The 10443-nt window shown below is 41.8% G+C and overlaps 1 protein-coding gene across 1 annotated transcript in view; it reads left to right on the top strand.

Moving 5' to 3' along the window:
- The first annotated feature begins 3768 nt into the window (after positions 1-3768).
- Positions 3769-10443, top strand: part of RUNX2 (runt-related transcription factor 2) — an 83863-nt gene continuing 77188 nt past the window's right edge. Inside the window, exons 1-2 of the mRNA XM_009885545.1 lie at positions 3769-3801; positions 5990-6146. Coding sequence (XP_009883847.1) covers positions 3769-3801; positions 5990-6146 — 190 coding nt within the window. The remainder of the gene's footprint in view (positions 3802-5989; positions 6147-10443) is intronic.

Raw genomic sequence — 10443 nt, 5'->3', positions numbered from 1 at the left:
GGGGGGGTCCGGAGCCCTTTCACTTCTCCTGGTGGACAAGAGAGGAAGTGTCTGGCCAGAAGTGGCTCTCCTTGGAGGGGTTCGCACGCTTCAATCATAAATACCACCCCAGCTGCACCGGGGGTGCTGCTTCTCATTTTCCCTCTACATCCCCGTGGCGCGCTCATGAGAGGAAAAGATATATTTTTTTAAAAAAACTACAATAATAACAACAATAATAGTGCACTTTAAAGCAAGCCCTTTTCCTCCCCGTAGCAATATTTGAAAGCATTCCCCCTGGATTTTTCTCTCCCGCGGCCTTTGGTAGGGAGAGGGCAATGGCTCGGGTGTCCCAGAGCACCTGTGGGGTCGGAGCCGGTGTGGGGTGACCCGGTGAGAATCTCATCCCTCCTGCACCCGCTGCGTGAAAAATAACGTGCCTGGAAATCGCTCGAAAAGTAGAAGAGTTTGGGAACGGTCTCCCCCAGCCCGTTTCCAGAAAGTCGCCTTGTTTTTTGTGTTTCCCAATTGCAAGCCGCAGTTTATCCGCGAAAAAAAAATTAGTAGAAGCGGTTAAATGAGCTGGCTTTTGAGTGACTGGTGATAAAGATGAAGCTTTGCTTTGAAAATGCGATAGGGGTGCGGATGAGAGTTGACTGAAGCGCTCCGGTGTGGGGGAAGCAGCCTGGAGGGCCTGGAGCTGCGGAGGGACCCTTTGCACTGGGCCTGCTCGTGCAGGTCGCCATGGGCAAACTTTGGTGGAAATAGGAGAAAAATAGGGCGTCTTCGCTTTCCGTGACTCGGCGTAGCACTCGGAGGCTCTCTAGGTGTGGATCACAGCGGTTCTGATTCACAGGGGCTTTGGGGTAAGGAGGAGGAGCTTTCGGAGAATCGTGATTATAATTTAATTGAGCGTTAGATTAGGTTGGTATTATAGTTACTCTTCACAGAAGGGACGCGAGAGTGCTTACGTTATGGTGCTGGCATTGCTGTTTTCATTTGAAACCTCTGAGCCTTCTCCTACCTTACAGCAATTCAAAGGATGCGGTCGCAGTTCATTAGAATAAGGGAAAGATCTAAACCAGATCTTAAAGTATTTAGAATATTATTAAAATAAAAATACTTACATGTTGTAGAAGGATAGAAAAAGGTTTAGACCGTTTCCCAGTCTTTTTGTGTTCATATATATATATATTTACACACATCTTATATTTGGGTCCTATATTTAATTGCTGACGAGGAGGTATAGATCTGACCAATTTACTGATGCGTCAGGAGTACGCGGTGCCCTTTGCACTCTTCCGCTGTGGGTGCATCTGTGTTCTCACCTGCAGCGCGCAATGCGTACTTTTTAAAATATGCCAAAGATATAGACGCCCTTATTTACTGGTAAATTAATTTGAAACTGAGTTGAAATGATTCTGACCATTTAAAAAAACTTATTTCATTTTTCAAATGTAACTTATGTGCAGCTGTCCATTACTTTTGGACCAAAAATCTGCGTGTATCATACAGTGAAATACTCGACTGTGATATAACAGAGTGGGAATTATCTCTGAAAAGGAAAAAAAAAAAAGACAGATTTGGGGTATAGAAATCTCAGCTAAATAGTAACTTGAAAGTCAAATAGCTCACAGACAACACACTTTTTGAAGTTTTATTGGCAATAAATAAGATGTTGATGATAATGTTTTGAGTAGTGTGTTAAGTGTGTCATAATTCTCTCTCAGAGATCTCTAGTTTAAAAGTACTCTGGGTATAGCACTGTTTTAATTTAAAAAAACAGATATAAATCATATGCAGGAGAGGAAGTCTGTTATAAACAGTGCTGGGGTTGATTATAATTTTTTTGAAATAATGTTGGATTGGTGTTCGATTTGAATTTTAAGTATTAATATATACAGGCACTGGGGAGCGAGTCTGTGTTGAGTGTACTAACTAATAAGATTGTTAATGCAAACTGGTTTTGTGGGGAAGAGTATGAGACACGTACCTAGTAGTGTAGCTCTAACTATCTAGTGATATTCCAGCATAAAAAACCCCCAGATATTGTGCACCTGGGTCCAAAATCATATTCACATGTTAATCTTAATAGCCAGCAGTGCTTTATTTGAGTAGAGTCGACAGAATTTGGCCCTCTGTTTAAGTGTCTGCCTGGGAGTTTTTACTGAAAGCGATAAAGGCACAAATTGCCACGTTAGAGGCTATGAGTGGCTTCTGTATGATGCTGATAGCAGCAAAGAGTCTTAGTGGACCTAAAGGCAGGGGAAATAAAAAGGGCCGTGAAGTCTAAAACCTCTCCCCAGTAGCACCGCAGTAGTTCAGGGTCTGTCAGCATTTCCACTCCAAACCCCAATTTTCAGAGTTTGTAACTCAGCTGTTTTAAATAACTTCAAGCTGAAACCTGCTGTATAAATTGTCAGCCCAGATGTACATTTTGAAACAAAAAGTAGCGCAAATCAGTTATTCTGTTTCAAGTTACAGAACATTAAAATATTTTTAATAGTATCAGATGCTCTTTTGGCAATCTCTGGAAAAGGCATCCTCGATACGGAAGATTTTACATTCAGAGGCCGTTCGAATTCAGTGTTTTGCAAGTTGTTGAAGTGGTGGATATCAGTGTTTGAGAGGAACTGTTTAGCATGTACGCTAGCTTTTTGTTTTGAAACAACCGTTTTCCTCTGCTGAAAGTCGTAGTACCTGCTGCTGTATAGTAGTTTTGCTTCGTGCTTATAACTTCCGTCTTTAGGGTACATACTTTGACCAGTTCAAATCCCACCAGACCGAAACTGGGCAAACAGGTTGCCTAACCAGATGAGAATTGTGTTATGCCAAAAAAAAAAAAACCCAACCAAAAATGTAGCTATTTTCGACTTGTAAGAATTGGTTTGGTTTTATTTTGTGGCTTCGTCTGACTTCGTGTACCTTTTCGAGCTTTTGTTTAAAAAAAAAAAAAAGCAAAAGCAAAATCTACCTTTAATCAGCAAAATATGTAGGTAGTTTAATAGGGAAAGTAAAGATTTTGAAATAGCAGAGATATTTGTGTTTGAAGAATAGGTAAGGAACGTGCACTGTGGCTACTTCTAATCTTTTAATTTTTTACGCAGTCCTTATTCATTTCACAGTGCACTTAGAATCCTCTTTCTAAGAATATGTAAAGAATTTTGGATTGATACTATAGCGTAAAATTACCGAATCAAGATTTACGCCAACTGTCTTTCAGTATGTGAAGTTACTTCTAAAAATTCTCAAAATGATGCAGATTTCTCCAGGTTTCAAACTCGTTTGGCAAAGCTTTTTTCTCACCAGTGCTATTATGTACGTGTGCAATGGTCTTCTGGTATTTTGTGGCAAAACCAGTAGGAAATTATGAGAACAACAAACGTTTTACTCCTGTTGCATAGCGGGGGACCTCTCCATGTAGTAGGGCTTTCTTTTATTAGCCGAAGATTTGATTTTCACCTCTGACTTCAGTTTGTCTTTTCCTTCGGTCTTCTCCTAATGAGACGACTAGTGATGTTGCATCATACCGCATCAGAACGCCGCTGCATTTCGTTAATGATGCAGTTCTTGATTAGGCGCCATCAGCGCGGGGACTCCGGCAGCGGCACGTGGACCTTCAGGCTGATGCCTGAGCTGACAAATCGAACTGATATAAGGGGTAGGGGGGAAACCTCTGCAAAGCGATGAGGGACTTGGGGGGAGGCCTTTAAAGAGGTTTTGCTGCCTCCTGCCCAGGTGTTGCGAGCTGTGTCCACGCTTGGGAGAGTGGGATGAGGCGGAGAGGTGATGCCGCTGCTCCGCTTACCTCGAGGGAAGGAGGTGAGCTGGGGCTGCACTCCTTTCGCTCCCTCTGCCGAGGCCCCCGGCAGGCTCACACTTCCTCCTGTGCTCTCGGCTTCTTTGCATTTCTGGAGTTAATGTGTTTTTGGTTGGTTTTTGGTTTTTTGGTGGGTTTTTTTTTTTTTTTGATGTTTTAAAAGCAGAGGTTGCAGCTCCCCTGAATGCTAAAGTGCAGGACAAGACTTTTCAGAGATAACGTGGTCTATCGCAAACTGGGAAGAGAGTGTTTTATAAGTAGTCTCAAGCCCCGTGCTGCAGAGTTTAAGCCAATATCCATTTATTAAGTGTTAGACCCAGCTCTATAATCTGTTCAGCAGAATATTAGTTGTTATTTGCTTATTATTTATCATTCCTTACACCTGGCTTTGAAGCCGGCAGTCCTGGTTGCTGTCAGACCCAAGGCAGCGAGCTCGTGGGACCTCAGATCTTATCCACAACCGTGGTTCCTGTGTTTTTATGTTGAGGGACGTTCATATTACTTTAAAGTAAAATCTTTGCTTGATAGACAGAGACTTCACAGTAGTCTGTGGTAAAACTCAGTTTTCAGTTTTGGGTGGTGTCACCTGGTGTTTTATGGAAAAGCAGAAGAGCACCAGGGTAGATCCTTTTCATACAGTGTTTCAGCGTTGCTTTCTGCTTTCTCTTCAATATCTTTTTTCAATAAGACAAGCTGTAATTTTCGGTAATACAGTCTATTTTAAATAGTTTCAGATTTTGTATACCTTTGTCATTCATTTTTTATTGTTTTAGAGAAACATTGTACAGCGCACTGGGCCACATAATGCTCTCCCTATACATTCAGAACTCCTTATTCTTTCCGCTTAATTAATATTAAAATGCAACCTGCAATTATTACTTTCAGACAGGATCATTTATGGCAAAGACGTTTCAAGCCAAGCTTATGACAAAATGTAATGTATATTTCAGGGACAGCATAAATTACTCCGAAGAATATAAAAAGTCATGTCTGACCGTGTAAACTGGTAGAAACTGCAAGGGGACACACTTTGTATCTCAAGGTTTATTTTTTTTCAAGTTAGAGCTCAACCATGCAATATTTGTGAATCTCTTTTTGTTATAAATTTATCATCTCCAGTGTCAGTATTAGCTAACTGGGCAAAAGGAATTTATTTTCTTGATACTGATGTGGACTTTTTTTTACCCCATGCAAAGAAACATGTCTGTTTTCTTCCTAGTATCTTAGTATTCCTGTTTATTTAGTAAAAGTATATATAAAAGAAAGTAAACTTTATTTTTACTTTGAAAACTGATGGTGCAGTAACACTGTGGGTATCCCTGGTGTTTCCAAATTAGAAGACAGTAGCTGTCTGCTCTGTGGCATTTATCTGATCAGATGTCGGAGCACTACACAACCACTGAAGCATAAACGTGAGACTATCAGCTCGCTGAAACGTCGGGAGAAATACTTTGATATCTTCTCTTCACCCGTCCTGGAATTTGCGGGAGATATAAGCGCTAACCACACGCGACTCTTGCGAGCGCGCTGAAAATTTACATGCCTGCGAGGAAACACAGCCTTTGTTTTATATTGCATCTGAAGAGTTTGAATCCCAGCCATGAAGTGCTCCATGGCAGCGGCGGGATGGGTGGAGAGCTGTGTCTGCTAATGCCCCCGGTGCCGCTGCTGGGATGGGGATCTGGGGGGGGTTCTCTCTGGGTTGAAGCCTGAGGAGCTCTGGGGTCAGGGTGATGGGTGCAACCGGCAGAGAAGTAGGACCGAATCTGGGTGATACGACTGCTAATAGTAATTTTGAACTTTCCATTTCAAATGTGCTCCCGCGTATAATTTATGGATACGAGCCATGCCTCATGTTTTCTCGCTGCTCACTGGTTGCTAAGAACAAAGTTGGCCTTCAGGAGGCATTAAACCATACACTCTACATAAAGACGTTGAATGTTTCTGAAGAAATGTAACAAAGAAGAAACTCCCTATTAGGCTATGAGAAAGGGAGACAATACAAGATGTTTCTTTGTTTGATGTGGCACTTTGTTCTGTGTTCAGCTAATCCATGACTCGTCACCACAGCGGGCTGGAGAAGCTGCCACAGAGCTTCGTAATGAGCATGGCAGCCTGCAAAGCTGGGATGGAGACACACGTTTTCAAAGCGTTGCTTCATGAGTTGCGGTTCTCTTCCCCTTTTAACAGGTGGTGGCCTTAGGAGAAGTGCCTGATGGGACGGTGGTCACCGTCATGGCTGGAAACGATGAGAACTACTCTGCAGAGCTGCGAAACGCTTCTGCTGTGATGAAGAACCAGGTGGCCAGATTTAATGATTTACGATTTGTGGGCAGAAGTGGAAGAGGTAGGCCACTGCATTTTACGTGTCCATAATGAAGTAAGAACAATGTCTAGATGTCAAACTTACTTTGCAATGAACTACTGATCAATCTGTAAATACACTGTCATCAGCCTTTCATTTGGAGGGATGGGCGCGTGCTCTGTTTGCAAAGTGCAGCATCTGTGCAAACCGAGTTAAGAGTTTCTCTAAAGTTTTTCTGACTCCTCACGTCTCTGTAAGTTTTTGTCAGACACAGGTTTTGAAAAAATGATTCGCAGAGTACCCGCCTCCTTATTTTAATCCCCCAGCAAAAGTAGAAGTGTTTGTAGAGGGTATTTGTGATCTGGGTTTTGTGGAGGCAGAGAGTGTATCTCAGGCCACGGCAACGAGAGGTGGAGAATTCCCTTCTAGCAGTAGAGCTGCTTCTGAAGTTGTTGCAGAAGACCTATAATTAAGGGGATTTTGCATATCGCATGTGCTATAGGATATATTCTTTAAGAGCTCACATCTTTAAGGGCTTACAGCTATTGGTGGAAAGCTTTCTAGCGACTTCCCTGCCCTTTACAACCAAACTGCATATGACCTGCAAAAATAAGCTGTACTTTTCTTTTTAGTAACCTGGTTGACTTTTTATGAATTGCTGGTAAGCTCGGGCTTGAACTAAATTTAACCTTTACTTTAAATGACAGGGTAACTTTTAATTATTTTTTTTTTTTGAAGGTGTAGAGTGCTGTCATTGTCTTCCAGCTGTTTAGGAGCTTCCTATAATCTGGAAACTGCACTGCACTCATAGAAAGCCTTTGTAATCATTGCAAGCTTGCAAGAACTCCTCTTTAAGAGTCTTGTAGCTGCTTTCCAATTTCAGGTAATGATTGAAAGGATAGCTCGAAGGAAGCTGGCACTTCAGTTTTTGCTGCAGGAATCTTCAGAGGGGGTTATTGTATCAGTCTTTGATTCAACCTACATACTTTTTCCTTTATGCGTTTGAAGTAATTATTCATTTTTTAAACTAGCTCTGCATGGCACGAAACAAAGCAACAGAAGCCAAACAATTGTGCTGGTGAATTAGCAATAAAGCTAATTTTACAGTAATATTCTTTAGAAAGCAGTTGCAATTAATCTTAAGGAAGGAAAGAGTATTTATTTAAAAAAAAAAATTAAACATGTTACAGAGACGTAGATAGTCTAAATAGGTCCAGGCGCTTTTCACTTTGTGAAAGTGAGTCCATAAGCGTGGCTTACAGTGGCTGGTTTTTTAGTGACCTGGCCAATAATTGTCTTTATCATTTTACAACTTAAAAAGTATCAATAATAAAGAATGACTTGAAAGACAGAATAACTCTTGCAACAGTAATGCAATATAAATACGGAGTTCTTTGCCCTTTTGCATAAGGTGTTACCTGTCCCTTCCATTTGTCTTGCTTTCTTCAAAAAACCCCAGTCTGCTTTGTTATTCTGCTGATGGATTAGGTTTGAAAGTCCTCTGGCTCCATCACTACTGCTGCCTTACAGTAAAAGTTCAGTAGTGTATCAGTCAGTAGAGCTGAAAAAGAACTGAAATGTGATGTACTACCTCTGATCTGTGAATTTCACTTGAAATCTATGATATATACTTTTTATTAAAGCATAGGAAATGAAACAGAGGGCCTAAAGCCTCAGTAGATATGGCTACAGACACATAGAAACACAAATCTCCTAAAATTTGGTTCCAGTAATTTAATGTATATTTGTATCTAGCAGACTTGGGATAGACTTTTTCTCTGATCAATCTGGGTAGAATCTATGGAAAAGCGATAGTGTACTTTTCAAACCCTCAACGTATTTATTTAAGAGACTTCAAAGAAAAACAAAGGGTGTGCACTGTTTTACTATATTGGCTTTCTGAGTTTTGGCTAGTTTCCCAAATAGCAATTTTTATATTTAAAAAAAAAAAAAGAAAAAAAAAAGGAAGAAAAAAGACAGACTTAACTGCTTGCAGACTTTTCACGCATGGAAGATGAAGAAAGCTTCTTTTGATGAAGTGTAATTATGTCCAAACAGAGCTGACCCCCTCCCCCTATATTTCTTATGATCTTAACGGAAGAAAGTAGGGCTTTTCCTTTGAAGCAGCCGGGACTCGGTGGAGGATCTGAAATGCTGCATTCTGCTGCCAGAGGCAGGATGGAGAAATTGGTCCAGACTTGTCTTCCAGACTTACAACAGAGAAGGGGAGAGAGAGAGAGAGGGAGAGAAGGAGAAGGAGTTATCATTAATGATAGATTTTTAGAACTCTGCTTAAAATAGCAGGGAAAGAAAGCAGTAGTTGCAGACAGAAGTGAGAAAGCTCCTTACGTAGACAAATATCTGTAGGTACAGGTCTTGAAGTAGAACAGGAAAAATAAAGTAATAAAGAAATAATTTTTCGGTGGCGAGAAACTAATCCACACCTGTTCCTGACTTTAGATTTACATCTTTCTAAACAGCTCGTGCTTTGATCTCTGTATCTCTAAATTTGATTGTGAAGTCTGAATCATCAACTCACCGCTTCACCTCCTCTCCCACGTTTTTTCTTGCTTCCCATGGCTCAATGGAGAAACTTGATTTCTATGCATATTGATGTTGTTTGCCTGACAGAAGCGTCACGTTTTTGTTTGTATAATTTCTTTTAAACACCTTTTCTGGACTCATAAGAATAAGTAACTGGGGCGCTTTCTGTGAATGCAGAAGTCGTTTGTGTGTGGTTTTGAGGCAGTAGCTCACTTTTACAAGCCTGATCCACAGCACAGAGAAGAAAGAATTCCTGTCTTCACTAGGCAAAGGATCATAACCTTAATTTTGTTGTGTCCTGATACTTTAATCACATTAGCATCTAACTGAAAAAATATGCAACACACACAAGCTGCCGAGTCTCCTTTCAAGCTAATTTCTGGGCTTTGCCTTGTGCTTCAGCATATGTCCATCTCGTCCTCCTGTGTCAGCTCGGCTCCCATGTGTGAATAACAAAGAGTGCACGGTTTAGACACACTGAAGCAATAGTGCCAGATGACTGCTTGGCTGGGGAATTTAATAAAAGAGAACTACAATTAGTCTTTAGCCTCTAAAAGTGGTTAGTTGAAATGACTAAGGGCAATAAAGAAAGGTGATAAAAAGTGCATTAAAGGATTTTGTAGCTGAGGAGGGATATCTGTGAAATATCTGTGGAAGGCATAAGCATCACTGAAACAGGGGACCTCAAAAATTTATTTTGTTCTTAGTCCTGAGATATGTAAATCATGTCTTGAAAGCTCTGGAACCGGAGTGCATTGGCAGGGCCGTGCGGCTCCCCGCGATGAAATGATGTATTTTTTACTGAGCGCGAGGGGGCTTCATCAGAGTTACTTCAGTAGTGCTTTGGTTTGGTAGAATACCAGTTAGGGACCAAAACCAGTTTCCCTTTCAAATGAGAAGCTTACCTGTTCAGCTTAGGCTGGCCGAGAGGTGATAATCTAGAAGTGCTCACAGGTGGGGTCAAAATGCAGCTCCTAGATATGAAGGAATGCATTTTTTTCTGGCTACTGTATCCTGTTGAGATATGTTTAGTGCAGAAAATCATGCCGATGTGATTTTACAGGGTCTTACAAACAGTATATTTTGTTGGGTTAATTTTCAGCTGTGATAGACTTTTATACTGATTTGGCATATAAATTGGAAGGCCAAATTCTTTGGTCAAAGTATACGGAAAATCGTTTTAGTATCTTTGTTACCAATAATAGTCTACTGATTTTATGTGGGTATCTGTGATCTGAATGGCATCATCACGCAATTTCATCGTCAGAACTTTTTGACAGGATAGGCTGGCACTGAAGGAGGCCTTAAACCTCTCCCTGGCGAATTTATATATATCCAAGCAATAGGCTGAATCCCTACTCGGAGAGGGATAAAAGCCACAGAGCCTTTTCAGCCCTAAACAAGCAGGCACGGAGGCACCGTGTGCTTCAGCGGGGCTGTTGGTGTGTCTGGAGGCTGCCAACGTGCACGCTGTACGCTGGCAGCACACACGGTGCCTCTGGGGACAGCGGATGGGCAGGACGGGACAAAGACTGGAGGTTCTATGTACACCTCACCCTCCTCCTGTGATGGTCACTCTCCAAAGCGATCCTGTCTGCTCTAGTGAGAGCAGAGCCCCTCTGCTCTGCTCTGGTGAGACCCCACCTGGAGTACTGTGTCCAGCTCTGGGGCCCCCAACATCAGAAGGACATAGACCTGCTGGAGCATGTCCAGAGGAGAGCCACAAGGATGATCCAAGGGCTGGAGCACCTCTCCTATGAGGAGAGGCTGAGAGAGTTGGGGCTGTTCAGCCTGG

The sequence above is a fragment of the Charadrius vociferus genome, unplaced genomic scaffold, assembly GCF_000708025.1.
Source record: "Charadrius vociferus isolate BGI_N301 unplaced genomic scaffold, ASM70802v2 scaffold800, whole genome shotgun sequence".
Taxonomy (NCBI): domain Eukaryota; kingdom Metazoa; phylum Chordata; class Aves; order Charadriiformes; family Charadriidae; genus Charadrius; species Charadrius vociferus.
The sequence above is the reverse complement of the archived record's forward strand: the minus strand, read 5'-3'. Positions and strand labels throughout refer to the sequence as shown.